Consider the following 22,574-nt stretch of genomic DNA (forward strand, 5'->3'; position numbering starts at 1 on the left):
GCACGCTTTTGAACTGCTAGGGTGGCAGGAGCTGGAGCAAAGGACAGGAGCTCACTCCATCCCACCGCAATGCTCAGATCTCAAATGTGGGTTTGCTGCTCGTCAACCCAACATCCTAACCAGGCATGCAGACAGTGCATGAGAATGCAAATAATTTGCAGTGAATATATATATCAGTTCCTTGCTGGACTTTGATTTCAGAAATTTGGAATAGGTACCTGATGGTTGGTCTCCCATTGGGGCTGCCACCCAGCTTGTCTTCCAACTCATGTCCACTCAGGAACTGGTTGAGGTCCCCATTCTCCATGTACTCTGTGATCATACACAGTGGATCGTCCCGCACACACACACCCAGCAATCTCACAATGTTAGGGTCCTTCAGGCGAGACATGATCTTCACCTCCTTCAGGAAATCATTCCTGTGTGGACAAAAGACAGGGGCAAGGAGATGAGGAAGGTAGTTGACAGGTGTCAAAAGAGGACATCTTGTGGGGGGGGGGGTGGTGTCAGATGATTTAATTTGTTCCCGTTTTTTTTTTCCCTCAACCATCCAAAATCCCCTCATTTTTGCCACCAAAGCACCTTGGCAATTTGTAACAGGGCACAATACAGTCTTCCTGTGAATGTAAACATATTGATTATGTGCTGTCAAATTGGTGTCAACTCTTAGATAAAGGTAAAGGTTCCCCTTGCACATGTGCTGTTGTTCCCGACTCTAGGGGGAGGTGTTCATCTCCTTTTCAAAGCCAAAGAGCCAGCGCTGTCCGAAGACGTCTCCGTGGTCATGTGGCCGGCATGACTAAATGCCAAAGGCACACGGAACACTGTTACCTTCCCACCAAAGGTGGTTCCTATTTTTCTACTTGCATTTTTACGTGCTTTAGAACTGCTAGGTTGTCAGAAGGTGGGACAAGTAAAGGGAGCTCACTCCATTACATGGCGCTAGGGATTCGAGCCATCGAACTGCCGACCTTCTGATCGACAAGCTCAGCGTCTTAGCCACTAAGCCACCACTCTTAGCAACCACAAAAATAGATTTTCTCAGTAATGATCTACCCCTCACCTGGTTATCCAGGTGTTGTTATCATGCACCCAATACCACTCTAACTAAGTCCATCCCCTTTGCTTCCGATGGTCCTCTTCTTCCCTTTCCTTCCATTTATAGTGAAGCTATTAAGGCAGAGTCTATCTGAATGTTGTGAAATGCTTTCTCCCAACTTCTCTACACCTGGACTAAGCTCCTTTTTGTGAATTAAGCTGTTATCAAGTTCCTCCTACGCTGTCTCTTATTGCTTTCTTCCATTCATTTCCCAGCTTCCTGACAATCTCTAGCACTCCCTGATATAAGTATACAGGCAGTCCTCACCTTATGATGACAATTCGGATGTTGTGGTAACTACACTAAGCAATGTGTAGTTGCTGAGCACCCAAGTTTACAACACTTTTGCCGCAATGGTTAGCAAACCACACGTTAAGCGAATCCCTCTCCCCCCATTTGCCTGTTAGACTCTCTGTCAGGATTCCAACTAATAGATCCATAACAAGGAAAACTCCAAGGCAGGTAGATTCCTTAAAGGATAGCTAGGAAGTTCACCAATGGCAATCGTGTGACCCTAGGACACTGCAACTGTTGTAAATATCTGCTGGTTGCCAAGCACCCGAATCAAAATCATGTGACTGCCTGTGACAGTCACATGACTGGGACATCGTCCCAGTCATAAATGTGTGAGCACCATTCGTAAGTCACTTTTTCAGTGCAGTCATAACTTTGAACTAAAAAATGGTTGTAGGTCAAGGACTACCGGTATTGAAGTAGGAATTTCAGTAATGAAAGCTGAATTTAGGATCGGTATAAAAGCAATAGCACTTGGATTTATATACAGCTTCATAGTGTTTTTACAGCCCTCCCTAAGCGGTTTTTACAGAGTCAACCTATGGCCCCCAACCATCTGGGTCCTCATTTTACCCATCTCAGAAAGGATGAAAGGCTAAGCCAACCTTGAGCCGGTGAGATTTGATTGATTGATTGATTGATTGATTGATTTAATTTGTATGCCGCCCACTCTCAAAGAGACTCATTTGAACTGCCACACTGCAGCTAGCAGTCAGCTGAAGTACCCTGCGGTACTCCACTCTAGCCTCTGCGCCACCTCGGCTCTAAAAGTTCATCTAAGGGAATTTATCTGACAGAACACTGCCTTTGTGGCAACATATCCCTTTCAAATTACCTCCCAGGTAAAGCCTCTATGAGAAATCTTGAGCAGATAAATAAATAGGGAGCTCAAATTTAATGTAGAGAGGGTTTCTACTTCCTTAAAGTCAGCAGCCACAAACAAATTCCATTGAGATGGATGGGAAAAAAGTTAAGGCTAACACGACATTTAAAACAGGTAAATGCAATATTGTGAATCAAGGCTGAGAACATTCTATTATGGACATTTATGTCAACGCAATCTGGAGTGAATCGGGTTAGGAAAACATGGGCTAACTTACCATTCCTGAACCTGAACACCTTTCTGATGTGTGGGTTTCAACCCCAGAAGTCCTAGCAATGGTCAAACAGATTAAGAAGGTCTAATTTTTAAAACAGCCTAGACCTTGACCATTGCTAGGACTTCTGGCGTTAAAATCCACACATCAGAAAGGTGTCCAGGATGCTGAAGAATAGCAATAGCATATAGATTTCTATATCGCTTCATAGTGCTTTTATAGCCCCCTGTAAGCAGCTTACAGAGTCAGCATATCGCCTCCAACAAATTGGGTCCTCGTTTTACCCACCTCGGAAGGATGGAAGGCTGAGTCAACCTTCCGCCTGGTGAAATTCAAACTGCAGGCAGCCAGCAAAAGTAGCCTGCAGTACTGCATTCTAACCACTGTGCCACCACAGCTCTTGGTCAGGTTGAAAAAAATGTATACGATGGGTTGTGCTTTCACAATGCATATTTTTATTTCCATCCTCAAGGCACAAACCTGGCATTCTTGGTGGCATCCGAGCGTAGAATCTTCACAGCAACCAACAGGGGGCGCCCTTTGCGCACGTTGAAAGGGAACTCCAAACTTGGCAGATCTTGCGGGTTCTCCACTTCACACAGGTGGACCTTTCCAGAAGAGGGGGGGAGGGGAACAGGGAACCATTATGGAATCATGAAGGACACAGGAAATAATGGCACAGTGAATGCAGTATGGCCTTGCTCTCAACCTTGGCAACTTAAAGGCGTGTGAACTTCAACTCCCATAATTCCCCAGGCAGCGAACATGAATGTTGGAGGAAAGGCTTCCATTGCCCAAAATCCATCTACCACGCATTTCTTTCTAACATGTGGCACCATGATGGAATGTAATGCATGTAGCCCTCGACCTATGACCACAATGGAGCCCAGAATTTATGTTGCTAAGTGAGAAATCTGTTGAGTTGTTGTCCCGTTTAATGACTTTTCTTGCCCCATTTTGTTAAGTGAATGTCAAATCCCTATCATGACACTGCCATTTCCGTGAGGAGAGGATCCTGGATCATTTATTCACTTATTGCCCTCTTCCTGTTTATTACATATCCTGTAATCCAGTGTTTCTCAACCTTGGCCACTTGAAGATGTCTGGACTTCAACTCCCAGAATTCCCCCAGCCAGCGAATGCTGGCTGGGGAATTCTGGGAGTTGAAGTCCAGACATCTTCAAGTGGCCAAGGTTGAGAAACACTGCTGTAATCTCTTAGTTCCATGATGGCAAACCTATGGCACGAGTTCCAGAGGTGGCACGGAAAGCCCTCTCTGTGGGCTTAAGCACCGCCACCAGCTGCTCTTCTGGTTTCCATCTTCCCGCACGCCGGAAACCCGAAGACCAGCTGGCTGTGTGAATGTGCACGGTGGCCAGCTGGTCTTTGGGCTTCCATCTCACATTCCAGCCACTTGGTGCTGAAAAGGTTCACTATCACTGCCTTAGTTTATAATCCCAGCTCTGACTTCTATCTGCCCTGTGCTTTGATTTACCTTTGGGGAATATGTAAGGGGCAGTGATGAAATTCAATTTTTGTTACTACCAGTTCTGTGGGCGTGGCTTGGTGGGCGTGGCAGGGGAAGGATAGTGAAAAATCTCCATTCCCTCCCCACTCTGGTGCCAGCCAGAGGTGGTATTTGCCGGTTCTCCAAACTACTCAAAATTTCCGCTACCGGTTCTCCAGAACCTGTCAGAACCTGCTGAATTTCACCCCTGGTAAGGGGGGAGGGCCATCTGTTTTGCCTCAGTTCTGAAGCCTCTGGAGAGAAGCGCCTGGGAACAGTTCCTTATCTCTTTCCCAGGACGACTGTTTGCAAAACATCTTCGCACCTGCAGATTGGCTCATTCAACCTCGGACTGAGGGGAGGGGCCTTCTAACGCCTTTATCCTAGCGGAATTGCCTCAGGGGACTTAGAGCCTGCTTGGCCTTTGTCTTGCAATCACTCCCTTTCAATAAAAGTTTCCTTTTGAAACGCTGCTATTTCGAGAGTTTGTGCTTTCTTGAATGGGGAGGAGGGGCAGGACCTTACAGTGAATCACTGCAGTTGTTACATTAGTAACGCAGTTGTTAAGTGAATCCGGCTTCCCCATCGACTTTGCTCGTCAGGTGGTCACGAAAGGGGGATCACGTGACCCCCGAGACTCTGCGACCGTCATAAATAGGGACCAGTTTTAAAGCATCTGTGTCTTGCGTTTCCTCATGCATAGTCCAACCTCTGTCGCAGGCTGAACTGGGCCTACCTCTCCAAACTGCCCTTCGCCCAACTTCTCCTTGAAGATCAGCCGTTCCCGGGGAAATTCGCCTACTGCCATGTCCTTGCCGGCAAGAGCATCCACCGCAACAGCCGGGACAGCATATGTGTTCCCCCCAGTCACTCCCTGCAGGTTGATGATGTCGGCTTCGGCGTAATGTGGCACGTTGTTCTGGAAACTTGGCTGGCTGGCAGCCAGTTCTGGTTCCATGTAGTCAATCCCACATGCTGCAGAAGAAGAAAGAAAGACAAAAGAAGAATCCCTTCAGAGGGGGAGAAAATAACCTGGAGGATTTGCCCAAACCCTGCAACTCCTAGGCACCCAGCAGCCATCAGAGCCATCCGGAGCTCTGCTTTGGACACAAGGAGTCCAGATGTAACATCCTGCTCCATCCCCATTCTCCCTCCCCCACTCCAGAAGCTGCAACATCGCAGAAACCTGCAAAGCGGAAGGTGATGTTAGCCATGCACAGGGCCGACAAGGAGGAGATGTACGGGGGGGGGACGGGGGGGGACAGACATGGCGAAGAAAGAGAGAGGGAGACAGACGGACAGACAGCACCCCCTGGCAGGCGGGAGAGGAACCGTAGAAGGCAGGATGTTCTGAGCAGGGAGTGAGGTCACCCCGGGGTTCCCAGCCGCACCGCACAAGCTCAGCGCCCTCCTTACCATTGGTGTTGATTGGCTTAACCTGGCTGGGTGGCGGGAAAGCAGGCCTTCCCATTGGCTGGGCATAGGTGGCCAGGAGGAGATGGTAAGCCGGGTTGCTGAGCAGCAGAGCTGTCGGGAGAAGGGGGAGGGAGGGAGGGAGGGGGGGTGGGGAGGGGGGAGAGGACAAACGGACGGATGAGGAACAGACAGACGGATGGAGAGATGGATACGAAAGGTAAGGCGTGACGCAGAAAACAGGCAGCACTTTAGGGATTCCCCTCTTTTAAACTTCACATCCCAAACAAGGTAGCAAGAGACGCAGACACCAAATGACATGCGGCTTAATGATGGGAACCAGCCATCATTAGTATCGCTGGACAGAAGGAAGTGACCCAGAATCCTGGCATCTCCAGACCTGACGGTAGCCCTAAGCCCAAAGACGGCCAGTGACGGCCAATCGAGTCCAGTTGTTTATTTGCTTATGCCCAACAGACAGAATCTTGCCAGACTAAAGCTCCACAGGGAATCCTCGACGTACAACTGTTCACGGTTTCAGCAGCACTGAAAAAAAAGTGTCTTACAACTGGTCCCCGCACTTATGACCGTCGCAGCATACCCATGGGCAACCAGCACATATTCGTGACAGTTGCAGCAATCATGTGATCGCTATTTGTGGCTTCCCAGTTGGCTTTGACAAGCAAACTCAATAGGGGAAGTCAGATTCACTTAACAACTGCTTGATTCGTTTAACAAATGCAGTGATTTGCTTAACAGCAGCGGCCAAAAAAAGGTCATAAACTCAGGCACAGCTACTTTAACAACCACCTCACTTAGCGAAAGAAGTTCTGGCCCTAACTCTGGTCATAAGCCGAGGATTATCTGTAACTTTCTAACCTATATCTGGGAGATTATAGAACAGGAGTGTCCAACCTTAGTGACTTTAAGATTTGTGGACTTCAACTCCCAGAATTCCTCAGACAGTACACAAGTCTTAAAAGTTGGAGATCCCTGTTCTATGGTGTGGTTACCCTCAACTTTTTCCTCCTTCCCTTATCCAGTTCAGGACTGAGCAATCGCTTATTTAGGTCTTTTTGTAAAATGGGTCCCCTCCTCCATGGGAAACTCTTGTGTCCTTACTAAGAATCCCCCCACTCCTTCTCTAGCTGCACATCCCATCACACCTGCTTTGGCCTTCTTCAAAGGAGTCAACCAAGGCTGGTCTTTCTCAATCTGTCCAGACGTACCAAGATACACGGCCCCAGTACCCCACCTCAGGATAATGGATATTCCAGTCAAAAACATCTAGAGGCAGCAAAGCTGAGACAACCTATCCCAGGACTTAAAACTCCTGTTCCTCTTCCTTCCCCACTTTTCCTCCATCAAATAGAATAGAATAGAATAGAATAGAATAGAATAGAATAGAATAGAATAGAATAGAATAGAATAGAATAGAATAGAACAGAACAGAACAGCAGAGTTTGAAGTGACACTGCAGTGATTATAAGCCTCAGGTTTTGTGGTAAATCATTTTTCCCAGTCCTGTTGTAACTTCAAACAGTCACTAAATGGTCATAACTTGAGGGTTACCTATACATTCTCCAGAACTTTCCAAAGTTTCAGATATGGATCTTTCTTTTCCAAAAAGATCTCAAACCTCAAACACTTTCAAGAGGAAATCATGGAGTGTTGAACCTAGAACATTTGCATGTAAACTCTAGTATTTAGAATAACAGAGTTGGAATGGACCTTGGAGGTCTTCTAGTCCAACCCCCTGCTTAGGTAGGAAACCCTACACCACTTCAGACAAATGGATATCCAACATCTTCTTAAAGACTTCCAGTGTTGGAAGTCTTCCAACATTCACAACTTCTGGAGGCAAGTTGTTCCACTAATTAATTGTTCTAACTGTCAGGAAATTTCTCCTCAATTCTAGGTTGCTTCTCTCCTTGATTAGTTTCCACCCATTGCTTCTTGTTCTACCCTCAGGTGCTTTGGAGAATAGTTTGACTCCCTCTTCTTTGTGGCAACCCCTGAGATATTGGAACACTGCTATCATGTTTCCCCTAGTTCTTCTTTTCATTAAACTAGACATACCCAGTTCCTGCAACCATTCTTCATATGTTTTAGTCTCCAGTCCCCTAATCCTCTTTGTTGCTCTTCTCTGCACTAGAGTCTCCACATCTTTCAAACCATTGGAAAGCGAACCATAAAGTGACTCAAGGACCTCCAGGAGAAAGAATTAAAACCTTCTTCACATCAAGGGCAACTGAAATAATGCCACTGTTTCTTGGCAGACTCTAGATTCCAGAAAGAAATGGCTGAAAGTTCCCTCGCAAAAAAACTATAATAATATGTATAACGCTAAGGAGAAATATTTTGGAGAAATTATCTGCTGGATTATCTTCCTCATATAAAATATCAAGTGGAATCTTCTTCAGTAGCATGAAAAAGTAGGACCCACAAGCTTTAGGAGCCACAAGACTGACCATCTCACCATCTACCTCCACTAGACCGATACGATCGCATCGATTAGGCCTCCTCCAAATTCCATCTACTAGCCAGTGCAAACTGGCAACTACCCGGAGGAGAGCCTTCTCGGTGGCTGCTCCGACCCTCTGGAACGAACTCCCCATGGAGATTTGGACCCTCACCACCCTCCAATCCTTCCGCGCCGCTTTGAAGATCTGGCTGTCCCGGCTGGCCTGGGGTTAAGATTCCAACCCCACCCGAATTGTGTGACTGTTGTGCTCTCTTTTAATATGTTGTATTGTTTCCATATTGGAATACTGTTTGTCTTCCCCCCCTCCCTTTTTGAATTGTGAGCCGCCCTGAGTCCCCCCAGGGAAAAGGGCGGCATACAAATAAAGGAAAATGAAAAATGAAAATGAAATGAAATACCTAAACCATGGGAATAACTCAGTGGTGGGATTCAAACTTTTTTTACTACTGGTTCTGTGGGCGTAGCTTGGTGGGTGTGGCTTGGTGGGCATGGCAGGGGAAGGTTACTGCAAAATCCCCATTCCCTCCCATCAGCTGGGACTCGGGAGGCAGAGAATAGATGGGGGCGGGGCCAGCCAGATGTGGTATTTACCAGTTCTCCAAAATTTCCGCTACCAGTTCTCCAGAACTGATCAGAACCTGCTGAATACCACCTCTGGAATAACTACCAAATAAGAGAAGGCCTCTGTTTTGGGCTGAGAAATACAATATGAAATGGAGGGAAAAAAAACCCACATTGTTCATGAAATGTGGTGAAAAAAGGACTCCATCCACTGCCAGAAGTCAGATTTGATCTTCTACAGGTAGTCCTTGACCACTATTGGGACTGGAATTTCTACCCTAAATTGCTGCAGTCGTAAGTCAAGTAGGACCTGACTTTATGACCATTTTTACAGCGGTCATTAAAAAAATACATGGCTGTTACAGTGGTCGTAAGCGTGCAACGGTTATTCCAAAGGTTGCAATCACACGACCGCGAGACCCTGCAGGTGGTTGTAAAAGTGAGCCAGTTGCCAAGCACCTGAGTTACAACCGTGTCACCATGAGAGTGATGCGACGGTCTTAAGTGCAAGGACTTTTTCCAACATCAGCGTAATGAGCTGTCGCTAAACAAATGGTTGAAAATTGAGGACTTTTTTAATTTTCTCTCTTACTTCCTGCATTCTCGATTCAAATTTAAGCAAGCCTACTTGCTTCAAAGTATTAAAAAATAATAATTCCTGAAATTTTTCCATGTCAGACAATAGATGGCATCGCATTACTGTTTTCATTCAAGGAAAAAAGGTACAGAGATACCGCCTTGCATTTAGAAACTAAGTGCCAGCCTGCAGTCATATTCCTTTTACAATCTTTGGCCTGCCACACACACACACTCTCTTTTTTTACTATGCTGTTTCATTAGTGGGGAATTGGGAGGGGGAATAGTAAGGAGCAAAATGTGTTGTTGTCAAAATAAATCATTCCTTTCTAGAAGCCCAAGGTCATCCTTTGTCTCCGCACCTCTGCACCTGACCGGAACTAGATGGGTGGAAATGCCAGCATAGGCAAAGGAAGATTGGACCATGTGATGGACTTGTGGGTGTGGGGACAGGATCATGAAGATTCAACTGGATGGAAACCCAGGAAACTTTCAGATTCGGGTTTTCACAGATGTACCAACATGTCTGTCTTATTAAATTGGAACTTTGATGAAAGTTATGCCTTGAACAATTCTGGATGATATTTGGAACGCTGACATTAAGCACATCAGGAAGAAATCAAGCTTTCTTTTCTTGAGTGTTAGCTCTCCATTTGCAGTTTCTTTTACATTAAAAAGAAAAAGTACTGAAAAAGCAGGCCATAAATCAGCATAATTTAGGAGCAGATTATAACTCGTTTTGCTAGAAATTTTGCTCAGTCTTAGCTCAATGGTTAAGATGCTGAGCTTGTCGATCAGAAAGGTCAGCAGTTCAGCGGTTCAAATCCCTAGCTCTGCCTAACGGAGTGAGCTCCCGTTACTTATCCCAGTTTCTGCCAACCTAGCAGTTTGAAAGCATGTAAAAATGCAAGTAGAAAAATAGGAACCACCTTTGGTGGGAAGGTAACAATGTTCTGTGTGCCTTTGGCATTTAGTCATGCTGGACACATGACCACGGAGACGTCTTTGGACAGCCCTGGCTCTTCCGCTTTGAAACAGAAATGAGCAGCGCCCTCTAGAGTCAGGAACGACTAGCACATATGTGTGAGGGGAACCTTTACCTTTACCATTTTTCCCCCTTTCTTGATTCTCAATTCACAGCTTGCAGTTTATAACAAAAGCCTACTTTTGGTATTTTTGATACAAGCAAGGGAATACAAACACACACACTCACACACATTCACACTAAATGCACAACAATAGGGATTTGGGGGAAAGAAATGGTGAACTGAAGATGGGTTCATTAAAAGTGGAGCTTACCAGCTCTTTTTATAATTACTCTCCAGACAAGGAGAAGACTTGAGATCACCCATAAGTATCCTTTACAACTGCTCCTCGCATGGAGATAGAAAGAAAGCGGTTTCCATAGGTTTAGCACTCTGTGAAACTAGGAAATAGCCATCCTGTTCAAATGATCATCAACACCTTCAAAATAACACTGGATTTGAATACTTCTTTTCTAATCCATTTTGGAAATTGTGAATTTGTACCTATTAAGTAACCTTTTAATCTACATGTTTTACAGCACGGAGCAAGTTCCCTTCAATGCTGAACCAGAGAAGTTTTAAATACAAGTTTAAGATCTTTTTTTAAAAAAAAAAAAAACAATACCAAAAAGGAGATTAGAATTTTGATTTTGGAAAATTACAAACATACCAATGGTTCTGATGGATTTGAAATAAGATTTTGGAATTAATTATAAGAATTCTTGCCAGGAGAAGGCCATTGATTGATTGGGTTTGTTTTGAATTCTCTTTTTTAAAAACTTGGTTAGGATGAAAGTTTGAACACTAGAGGAAACTAGAAAGAACAATTTTTAAAAAAAATTAAATTACAATTAAAAGAGAAACATTTAGAATAGGCTGTGCTTAAAAGAGGCCACAGGTGGATGATGAATGGCCCCTCCCAGAGGAAATAAAAGAGGAACAAAGGGGGAGTGGAGTTTGTAGGAGACAATTAGTTCGTTTAATTGGTTCGTGACTCTCTGAGACTCCTTGCCAAGTTCTGCAGAGATCAGCCTGGCAGCTCTTCAGTTAAGGTCTGTGACTTAATCCTTCCTGGAAAGACTTTGCTGGATGTGAATGAGCAGAATTCACAGTAAATTAACAAAAGGGATTTTTGTTGGGACCAGGAGTTTGCTTCATGCTCTTGGGAAGCCTCAGTCAGAACAGGTATTACCTAGTTTGGGTAATGAAATGTCTGCAAGAAAACAAGCAAGCTCAGAGAGCACCAAGGCCCCCTTGTCTCATACTTTTATTTATGAGTACAAGAATAAAAGTCAAATAATTACCATATTGCTTTTTCATAAACATCTCAAAATTGTCAAAGACTATGGCTGCTCTCCTCCTTGAAAGAACGTACCCTAAAAGAACATCTATCTAATCTAATGTCCTTCTTCCATAATTCCACCAAACGAAGAATATGAATTGTTGTGAGTTGTGGCTTTCATGAACACACATACTGGCTATTTCTCCCCTATTGCCTGTGGTGGTGGCTCTACTTAAAGCAGTGAATATAGAATTTATTTCAAAAAGCCTTTGAAGGATGAGTGCCATCTTCTATGAAACTGTTGTTGAGCAATCCTACTGCAAGGTCATTTATGGCTCAGGATTATTAATTTAATTTATCATAGGGCCTATTGGATTCCTGCGAGTCTCTTGGACTGCAAGGCGAACAAACCGGTCAGTCCTAGAGGAGATCAACCCTGACTGCTCTTTAGAAGGCCAGATCCTGAAGATGAAACTCAAATACTTTGGCCACCTAATGAGAAGGAAGGACGAGAAGAGCCTAATGCTGGGAAAGGTTGAGGGCAAAAGAAGGAGACTACAGAGAATGAGGTGGCTGGATGGAATCACTGAAGCAGTGGGCATGAGCTTAAATGGACTCCAGGGGATGGTAGAGGACAGGAAGGCCTGTCCATGGGGTTGCGATGGGTTGGACACGATTTCGCAACTAACAATGACAACAAAGGGCCTACTGTGGACATTTTATTTGGTTCATACTGTTTATCATGGACATTTTATTGTTTTATACTGTTATATTAGGGTAACATTACATTATGTTTTCATTGCTGGCTTCTTTCTCAAAAATCACTGTAAGTCATAAGGGATACAACGAAATTCACACCTCAATAAATAATAAATCATGGCATTCCTAACAAATATTCAAGGGATTTCTCTTCTTCCTCCCTATCACCTTGGCTGCTTCATTCTCTTGCCCCTTTGTTTTCATTCACTTTTCCCAGTAATTTAATAGTTTAAATGTTTTAATAAATAAAATAAAATAGCAATAGCATTTAGGCTTATAAACTCCGCTGCACAGTGTTTTACAGAACTCTCGGGGCAATTTACAATATAGAAGCATTACTTGGATCTTGCCCTCAACAAACTCATATTACCAACTTTGGAAGGATGGAAAACTGAGTCAACCCTGAAGCTCTGTGTCAGGCTGAAAATCCAGGTTGTGGGCAGAATGTGCCTGCAATACTGCACTTTAAACAAAATAATTATAAATAAAACAATTCCACCAACATCCTCTCACCAGAATTCTCGGCGCTGTGAGGAAGATCTGGGAGCTTCATGCGTGCCCTGTTCGGTTCCTGGTATTCTGTTTCCCCCGAAAGGATGCGCTCGTATCGGTTGGAGTGCCTGCTGGAGCTCATTGTGTTGTTGATGACAATCGTGTCGTTCGGTGCAGAGAGGTGGACAGTGAGGTCATCGTCAGAGATGCGGCGTTGAGCCTACACAGCAAGATTGTTGAGAAACAGTGAAGATTGCTAAGGTAGGGATGGCAGAGTTTTCATTCCCCACCTCTGAAAAACACTACTTCTTCCAAATACCAAAGGTGCTTTTCCAAAAGGCAAGCAAACTTTCTTGATTTTTTGCCCCTTTTTTTACGTTTTGCTTCTCATCCAAGCAGCTTTCTGTGAAGTTTCCAAAGGATGACCTAATTAATTTACGAACCTTGAGACAAAGTTCAAAAGAAATCCATTCATTTATTAGGATCAACATTTTGGCATGTTCTTCTGTGGAGCCAAAACTGATTTCCGCTTAATTGCGCTTGAACTTTACCCCTGTATACCCTCCCTTCTGTCTATGTCATAAATCACATCCACCAACAAAGTGCCTTCGGCAGGCTATGAACATGCGCATTTCACACATCAGCTGTAAGAATATGAGACCTGACTCCAGCCAAAGATATGCATGGAATTCTCCTCCCTTCCTCCCTTTTACTATGTTGACTTGATAGTAGTCATGGAAATGCTTTACAAGTTGACACTTTCCAGTTCTGAAGAAGAACTGAAGAAGCTTCTCAGATGAGAAATGAAACATTTTCAAGGAAAAGAAAACATGAAAGTCCACTTGCCCTTTGGAAAAACATCTTTGGGACAACCATGACCTGCATGAAGGAGAATCTCTAACAGACATTCCACCAAAGTTGTCCTTGGAAAGAAGGGAAGCCCCCATATCTAGCACTTTCTTCATTCTTGTTGCACTGTACATGTTGGCTCTCTGGTGGCTTCCTAGGACACCTCAGAAGCTTCTGCTGACAGCTCTCAAGGTCGAGACCAAGGACACATCAGCCTTAATTAAATGTTATTTTATCTTGAGTCCATAATCTAGAAATATTGCCCAGTAGCATCTAAGATGTTGGGTAGTAGTAGTAAACATGAGCATGGAGTATTATAGCATCACAACACACACTCCATCCCTTTTCTATACTTCACAATATTGAACACACAGGAGTGGAGCTTACAGTGTGATGCTGCGACGTTAATTTCATTATTCCAATGAAAACTGCAAGACTTGGAGCAAGACCTCAAGCACTGATAGAGCACAAATGCATTTTCAAGAGGCAACTGGACTTCCTTGTTTTTCTTTGAAGGGGTTTCTCTTCTCATCCAAGAAGCTTCTTCAACTCTGAATGTTTCCTGGATTACTTCATGGATGAGAAGCAAAACGTCTTCAAAGAAAAACAAGGAAGTCCAGTTGCCGCTTGAAAAAGCACCTTTGGGACAACCATGACCTAGATAATTGGGAATCCCCATAGACAGTGATGGAGCAGAAGACAAATTAGAAAGCTACTTTGTCTAATTCAGACTCTTGTAATGTTTCTCTTGACTAACTATGGATGTCTGTTGTTTGTTTCTGTTGGTTTTTTTAGCAGGTGATGGCAGAATCCTTCTCCTGAAGGAATCCTGAGAGAGATTGGAACCTAACCTGATTTCTTTCAAATAAAAAGTTCTACTACAGAGTTACTATCTTTTCTTGATTCTTGTACCGTGCTAGAAGACTGGCTGGATTTCTCTATAAATAAATTTTCTCTCATATTGTCAAATAACAGATGGGAACTCTGCTTTTTAGCCAGCAGACCTCAGCTGAGGGGAATGGGGGGAGGAATTCTTAAGTCCTTTCAAACAGATGCAAAATTTTCCTTGAGTCCACGTATCTTACCTTTCCTAAAATCTTTTGCCAATATTGACGCCAGAGGATGAGAAATATGACAACAAGGAGGAGGAGGATAATGACCACCAAGCAGCCAATCAAGATGGAGGTGTTGCTGTTGTCATCCTTCGCGATTGGCTGGCCAGATTTCACTTCGCCCTCGAGATCTTACGAGGAAAGAAGCATAGAAAATTAAGTTGAGAGGATACTTAGGTGCATGTGACTTATGTTTTTCTGGTACTGTGGTGGTAGTAGAAGAAAATTTAAAGACGTGCTCTCTGGGTCAACTCTGAACCTGGCCTGGCCGTAGCCATCTTGGAGCTTCAGTGCTGCCACACTGGAGCGTGGGATAGGGAGGCGGGATTAGAGATAGCTGGGGTGGTGTAGTCAAAACAAAATACTTTCTCTTGGGAACCAAGGACGTTCTTACACCTGGCCAGAAGAAGGAGCGATGTCACCAGACCTGCAGACAATGCTATGATTGGGCCATGTGACTGATTGCTTGGGGCTGAGGGAAAAACATTCACTTTTAATTAGGTGAAACCCAAGCGATCCTTCAGAGTCAGTTTTCACCAGATACGTGCCAATATGATATTTCCAATACAGCTATTCTTTGAGGAATCCGTCTGCCTTGGAGTTTTTGCTTGCAATGGATCTATTACTTGGAACCCTGACACTCTGATCTGCAAGCTACTCACCTGCCTGGGTGAGGTTTGAGGTGCCATCAGCTTTGTCATTGAGCGAGGAACCAAGAGCCGGAGAGTGGGGAAGGTTGCGGCCTGAAGGGTGAGGTGGGGCCACCACTGCGGGATACTGACTTGAAACAGCAAGAGAAGGGTCATCCACAACATCTGGATTGGAAGAAAACAGAAAGGGGAATAGGAACAAGGGAAGAGAAAAGAAGGTATCCATCAACTGAGGTGCAAAATCCAGAAAGAAGACAATGTATACAACAAAAGCAGGAAGGCCTTGGACAAAATGGCTGGATTTTTATCCATTTATGGAACGTTATATATCTTGATGCCACAATGGACCTGGGAAATTTAGCAGTAGTTTCAGTGTGGGGCAGGGTGGATAAAAATCAATATTTTTTTTAAACAAAAAAAAGGATTTTTATAATTTAAATCAGATTTTTTTAAATATGTTTATCAAATTTATTTTAATAAAATGCTTTTGGAGTAAAAAAAATCTATCTAAAGATAGTTTTCTATTTAAGATACATTAATAATTTAGTTTATTCAGCACGAAACGGAGCTTAGTTATATAGCGTGAGGCTGTATATTCTGCAATATTGGGACTGTCGGTGAGTCAACAGAGGGTCAGAGGAGGAGCCGCTGCAGGACAGAGATGACAGTTGCTCTTTCAAAAGCCTTTTTACTCGTGATTTAAATCGTGATTTAAATCGTGATTTAAATCGTGATTTAGATCAACTTGATTTAAATCAACTTGATTTAAATCAACTTGATTTAAATCAACTTGATTTAGATCAACTTGATTTAAATCAACTTGATTTAAATCAACTTGATTTAAATCACGATTTAAATGGACTTGATTTAAATGGACTTGATTTAAATCAACGATTAAATCAATTTGATTTAAATCAAATCCACCCTGGTATGGGGAATTGGTGATACCGTATATACTCGAGTATAGGCCGACCCGAATATAAGCCGAGGCACCTAATTTTACCACAAAAACCTGGAAAAGTTATTGACTCGAGTATAAGCCTAGGATGGGAAATGCAGCAGCTACCGGTAAATTTCAAAAATAAAAATAGATATCAATAATGTTTTTGAATATTTATTTCCTCCCCTGGAGTGGGGAGGAATTGGGGATTTTGCAGTATCCTACCCCTGTAGTGGAGAGGGAATGTGGATTTCATAGTGTCCTACCCCTGGAGTGGGGAGGAAATGTAGATTTCATAGTATCCTTCCCCTGGAGTGGGGAGGATTTGGGGGATTTCATAGTATCCTACCCCTGTAGTGGGGAGGGAATGTGGATTTCATAGTATCCTTCCCCTGGAGTGGAGAGGAATTGGGGATTTTGCAGTATCCTACCCCTGTAGTGGGGAGGGAATGTGGATTTCATAGTATCCTTCCCCTGGAGTGGGGAGGAAATGTAGATTTCATAGTATCCTTCCCCTGGAGTGGAGAGGAATTGGGGATTTTGCAGTATCCTACCCCTGTAGTGGGGAGGGAATGTGGATTTCATAGTATCCTTCCCCTGGAGTGGGGAGGATTTGGGGATTTCATAGTATCCTTCCCCTGGAGTGGGGAGGAATTGGGGATTTTGCAGTATCCTACCCCTGGAGTGGGGAGGATTTGGGGATTTCATAGTATCCTTCCCCTGGAGTGGGGAGGAATTGGGGATTTTGCAGTATCCTACCCCTGGAGTGGGGAGGATTTGGGGATTTTGCAGTATCCTTCCCCTGGAGTGGAGAGGAATTGGGGATTTTGCAGTATCCTTCCCCTGGAGTGGGGAGGAATTGGGGATTTTGCAGTATCCTTCCCCTGGAGTGGAGAGGAATTGGGGATTTTGCAGTATCCTACCCCTGTAGTGGGGAGGGAATGTGGATTTCATAGTATCCTTCCCCTGGAGTGGAGAGGAATTGGGGATTCGAACCGGCTAAATCCCATCTCTGAGAGTCATTCATTGTGATGGGCAGCTATAGAAATTGACTGACTGATCTTGAAGAACAAAAGCTCTCCTGGATTGACAGAACAAACATCAGAGAAAGAAAGATGTCTCCATTTCTTATCTGCAAGCACCCTAGAGGCATCTGTGGGCCCATCCGTAGGAACAAAGCCCTGCGTTGAACCAGTAAGGCTGGTCTGACATCCTTGATGGAAGAAGGCTGGGTTACTGGGGAAAGTTTGGTGATTAAGCAGCCTCTCTGCAACCTGCCACTCTCCCGTCCCAATGACTGCCCACCCTGCTGTTCTTTGGCCTGGAAACACAGTAGATGGGCTTTCCCAGATCTGTCACAGATGTCCAGAACATACAGAGGAAGAACAGATGGGGAGCGGGGAAGGAAGGCCGTTTCTAATAGTATTTCTCAGGAGGTAAATTGGGGAAAAGGCCATGTCATCTCCTAACCACGTTCCCAGCCCTCCCCTGACACCTGCTGCAAAGTGGAGGCAGTTTGGAATAAATGCCAAAGAGTTTGGCTGCTGGTTACAGCTGCAAGCGGGTTGATTTTGTTCCCTTCCTTCAGGCACGGAAGGAATGCCCTGCTCTCCTGCGTTGTCTTTTCTCCTTTTCTTCCAAGCAGGACAACAGCTGCAAATGGCTGGAACAAATGCAAAACTTTCCACAAAGCAATGGGGTTGGGAGGGGGTGGGGATTCTCCTCACTTAGAGGTTTATTTCTTCCCCCTCCTATCAGTCTTTGAAAAAGGCAATGCTGATTTAAGTGGACTCATCCAGAGGGATATTGTACTTTGAGTGCAATGACGATCAAACTTCAATTATTATCTACGTTTCTGGGACAGACAGAAACACAGCCTTGAAGCTAAAAGGCAAAAATGAAGCTCCATTCTTTTGACACAGCCTTGGGTCTAAAATTGTACAGGTAGTACAACTGACTCACAACCATAATTACAACCAGAAGTTCTGTTGTTGAGCAAGGCAATTGTTAAGTGAGCGCACTCAATTTTAAGGCCTTTTTTGCTTTGGTGATTAAGCAAGTCCCTGTGGCCACTGAGTGAATAAAATGAATTTAAGTTGATAAGCAAGCCTGACTTTTCCCATTTGCTTCTCAAAAGCTGATGGGAAAAGTCTCAAATTGTGATCACATGACCCAGAGACCCCGCAATTGTCATAAATACTGTAGTTGCCGGGCATCCAGATTTTAATGATGTGACACTGCAGTGATTATAAGCCTCAGGTTCTGTGGTAAATCATTATTCCCAGTGCTGTTGTAACTTCAAACAGTCACTAAATGGTCATAACTTGATGGTTACTTGTACATTCTCCAGAAGTTTGCAAAGTTTCAGATGTGGATCTTTCTTTTCCAAAAAGATCTCAAACCTCAAATACTTTCATGAAGTGTTGAACCTATAACATTTGCATGTAAACTCTAGTATTTAGAATAAAAGAGTTGGAAGGGTCCTTGGAGGTCTTCTAGTCCAACCCCCTGCTTAGGCAGGAAAGCCTACACCACTTCAGACAAATGGCTATCCAACATCTTCTTAAACAGTTCCAGTTTTCGAGTATTTACAACTTTACAACATGTCTCCCCTAGTCCTACTTCTCATTAAAGTAAGGTAAAGATAAAGTTTCCCCTCACACATATGTGTTAGTCATTCCGGACTCTAGGGGGCAGTGCTCACCTCCATTTCAAAGCTGAAGAGCCAGCATTGTCTGAAGATGTCTCCGTGGTCATGCGGCCGGCATGACTAAACGCCGAAGGCACACGGAACGCTGTTACCTTCCCATCAAAGGTGGTTCCTATTTTTTCTACTTGCATTTTTACATGCTTTCGAACTGCTAGGTTGTCAGAAGCTGGGATAAGTAACGGAAGCTCACTCACTAGGGATTTGAACTGCCAAACTGCTGACCTTTCTGATCGATAAGCTCAGCGTCTTAGCCACTGAGCTACTGCGTCCCTTCTAATTAAAGTAGACATAACCAATTCTAGCAACCGTTCTTCATATGTTTTAGTCTCCAGTCTCCTAATCATCTTTGTTGCTCTTCTCTGAACTCTTTCTAGAGTCTCCACATCTTTTCTACATCGTGGTGACCAAAACTGACTGCAGTATTCCAAGTGTGGCATTACCAAGGCATAGTAAAGTGGTATTAACACTTCACGTGATCTTGATTCTATTCCTCTGTTTATGCAGCCTAGAACTGTGTTGGCTTTTTTGGCAGCTGCTGCACACTGCTGGCTCATATTTAAATGGTTGTCCACCAGGACAATATTGTCAGTATGACTGACGCTAATGAGTAACAACAATTATGTGAGATCTTTGAAGACTTCATTCTATCTTCCACTTTTGGGTCATTGGCCTCATGCAATCACCCAGGTCACAGCCCAAACTCACTTGAGAGAAAGGCAATTTCACTGAAGAGCATCCACTCAGCAGCAAAGTAAAAATGGCACTGGACGAACAAGCCGATTCGTCCCTCCAGGGGTATGGTGACAGAGCGGGCACTGGGGTCCCTGACATCCACCGAAAGCTGTAGGGAGACAGGTTGAGGCTCCCAAGCCGTGGCAAGGCTGTGCTTGAAGAGGCAATCCACCTGTTCGAAGATCCTCACGTCACGCGTGTGCATATTGCTGCAGTGAACCTGGAGATTGAGGTGAAGGAGAAAAAATGGGAATGGGAAGTGGAGGAGATCAGGATAATAAAAAATATAATTCTGAAGCACACTCATTTCCCTTCCCCGTATTAATATTCAAGCATAGGAGTCGGCAACAGTGGTGGGTTGCCAATTTTTTTACTATTGCCTTGGGTGCACATGCACACACGTGAATTTCTGTGCATGCGCAGAAGCGTCCTGGCAGGTGGGTGGAGCGTCCCGCTGCCGCTACTACCGGTTTGCCTGATCCAGACTGAACCGGGAGCAACCCACCTCTGGTTGGCAATCTTAAACAGCTAAAGAGCCGCAAAGGTCCTAACCAAAAGCTCAATTCTGAAGCCAACCGGAAGTCTGGTTCCTCCACCGTAGGAGGAGTCTCCTCCTAGCGCAGCGTCCTTTTTACTCTACCTGTCCTAACCGAAAGCCCTCTCAATTGTGGAGCCAACTGGAAAACCCGCCCCTTGCCATAGAGTCTCCTCCTGGCGTGGCGTGCTTCCCCTCCCCCCCCAAACCAGAAGCTCCTCTCAAAATTGTGGTGCCGTCTGGTGACAAGGAGCTGCAGAGGGATGAAAGGGCCACATGCGGCTCCAGAGCCAATGATTACCAATCCCTGTTCTAGCAGAATGAGACCCCACCCAAATGATTGGTAAGAAATCAGCTGCAAACTGCAGACTATCAGTATTAGGAATGTGTCTTTTAATTGGCCATTAATCCTGCCAGGTTCTTCACACCCAATTGGGTCCTCTCCAGGAAAATGCTGTTACCTTCATATATGTGAAGGATCTGAGTCGGTCAAACTCAAATTCCATCTTGATGAAACCCTCAGGAGAAGATCTTTTGCTCCAGCCCACATAGTCGTATCCAGGCCAAACCCGGAACTCTTTGGTTTGGGTGAAGTCATCCAGCCCCACCACTCCATCCGTCAACTGGCCAAGACCCCCAAAGTGTAATCTGCGTTATAAAGGATCCCAAACAGAAAGAGGGAAAACAGAATGAGGAAAAGAAAGTCTAGGATCCCTCAAAACTCTTACATACAGCACTAGTTCCATTAATTTTATGGACCATCTGTAAAGAGTAGGTACACAATGAAGTACAGAAGCAGCACTTAAACATATGCCCAAGTACCCCATATTTCAGTGGTCGGCAACCTTAAATACTCAAAGAACCACAAAGGTCCTAACCAGAAGCCCCCACCCACCCACCCAATTCTGGAGCTGACCGGAAGTCTAGTTCCCTCACCATAGAGTCTCCTCCCACCACGGCATCCTTTTTCCTCTAACTCTCCTAACCGAAATCTCTATCAATTGTGGAGTGATGGGAAAACCCACCCTAAAGTCTTGTCCTGATGTGCTTTCCTCCCCCCTAACTAGAAGCTCCTCTCAAAATTGTGGCACTGACCGGCAACAGGGAGCCGCAGCAGAGGGATGAAAGAGCCACATGTGGCTCCAGAGCCACGGGTTGCCGACCCCTGCTATAAGGTAACCAAACTAGGAATGTTCACACTCTGCAATGCATAACAAGAGGGATACAGAAGTGAACATTCTTGGACAGAGCTTTCCTCTTCTGTAATACACTTCCGCCCTCCCACCCTCAAAAAATAAGATCAGCATCTTCATTAATATTTAGGAACATGGGGTCCTTGGTGCTCTCTAAGCTTGGTTGTTTTCTTGCAGACGTTTCATTACCCAACTAGATAACATCATCAAGTGCTGGAAGAGAAGAGACTGAAGAGACTCCCTCCTAGCATTGTTGATGTTACCTAGTTGGATAACGAACTGTCTGCAAGCAAACAATCAAGCTCATAGTGCACCAAGGACCCCACAGTTCAACTCTTGAGCTACAAATATTCTCTTCTGTTGGTATTAGGAAGATGCTGAAAATTTGGTTGTTTAGATAGGCATTTCAGATGCTGAAATATTAATGACGTAGGCACCTGAGATGTAGGGGCTGCCCTGTGGAAGTGGGTAAGTCTACTATGACGGACTTGAACTGTGGACATTTACACCTATTTTTGGTTTATTTCTAAGTGAGTCCCTTAAATTAACTTTGACTGAAGCAGCATGAAATCACTTACAAATAAAATTTAAAAATATGTCTTTCTTTACACTTTGGGTATGAATGCTAATCCAGATTTTCCCAGCCAAAGATTAGAATAGAATAACAGAGTTGGAAGGAACCTTGGAGGTCTTCTAGTCCAACCCCCTGCCTAGGCAGGAAACCCTACACCACTTCAGACAAATGGTTATCCAACATCTTAAAAATGTCCAGCGTTGGCGCATTCACAACTTCTAGGGGCAAGTTGTTCCACTGATTAATTATTCTGTCAAATTTCTGCTCAGAAATTTCTGCTCAGTTCTAAATTGCTTCTCTCCTTGATTAGATTCCACCCATTGCTTCTTATTCTACCCTCAGTTGCTCTGGAGAATAGCTTGACTCCCTCTTCTTGTGGCAACCCCTGAAACATTGGAAGACTGCTATCATGTCTCCCCTACTCCTTCTTTTCATTAAACTAGACATACCCAGTTCCTGCAACCATTTCTCATATGTTTTAGCCTCCAGTCCTCTAATCATCTTGGTTGCTCTTCTCTGCATCTTTCCAGAGTCTCCACATCTTTTGTAAAACTCTCTGAACTCTTAGCTGCCTGAAGGTCCAAAACTCTAAAAGACTATAGTTACATATGACTGGAGAACAGAGATTGACACGACATGATCTTGCAAGCCAACAGAGAATGAACATGTTGAATAACAAACATCCAGTT

General features: G+C 44.3%; 2 protein-coding genes across 3 annotated transcripts in view; one reads left to right on the plus strand and one right to left on the minus strand.

The window, feature by feature from the left end:
* The window catches only part of LOC116503304 (zinc-binding protein A33-like), a 902,198-nt gene that overhangs the window by 214,127 nt on the left and 665,497 nt on the right, over positions 1-22,574 (plus strand). The window lies entirely within an intron of this gene.
* Positions 1-22,574, minus strand: part of DDR1 (discoidin domain receptor tyrosine kinase 1) — a 77,963-nt gene that overhangs the window by 7,128 nt on the left and 48,261 nt on the right. The window contains exons 7-15 of one of the 2 annotated variants that reach the window (XM_032209618.1): positions 20,580-20,766; positions 19,557-19,803; positions 15,214-15,366; positions 14,525-14,682; positions 12,612-12,810; positions 5,414-5,524; positions 4,734-4,972; positions 2,971-3,098; positions 219-419 (exon numbers count right to left, since the gene is read on the minus strand). In XM_032209618.1, the coding sequence (XP_032065509.1) occupies positions 219-419; positions 2,971-3,098; positions 4,734-4,972; positions 5,414-5,524; positions 12,612-12,810; positions 14,525-14,682; positions 15,214-15,366; positions 19,557-19,803; positions 20,580-20,766 (1,623 nt within the window). The remainder of the gene's footprint in view (positions 1-218; positions 420-2,970; positions 3,099-4,733; positions 4,973-5,413; positions 5,525-12,611; positions 12,811-14,524; positions 14,683-15,213; positions 15,367-19,556; positions 19,804-20,579; positions 20,767-22,574) is intronic. The other variant, XM_032209619.1, reaches the window with a different exon arrangement.

This window comes from Thamnophis elegans, chromosome 2 (genome assembly GCF_009769535.1).
Source record: "Thamnophis elegans isolate rThaEle1 chromosome 2, rThaEle1.pri, whole genome shotgun sequence".
In the NCBI taxonomy this organism is placed as follows: Eukaryota; Metazoa; Chordata; class Lepidosauria; order Squamata; family Colubridae; genus Thamnophis; species Thamnophis elegans.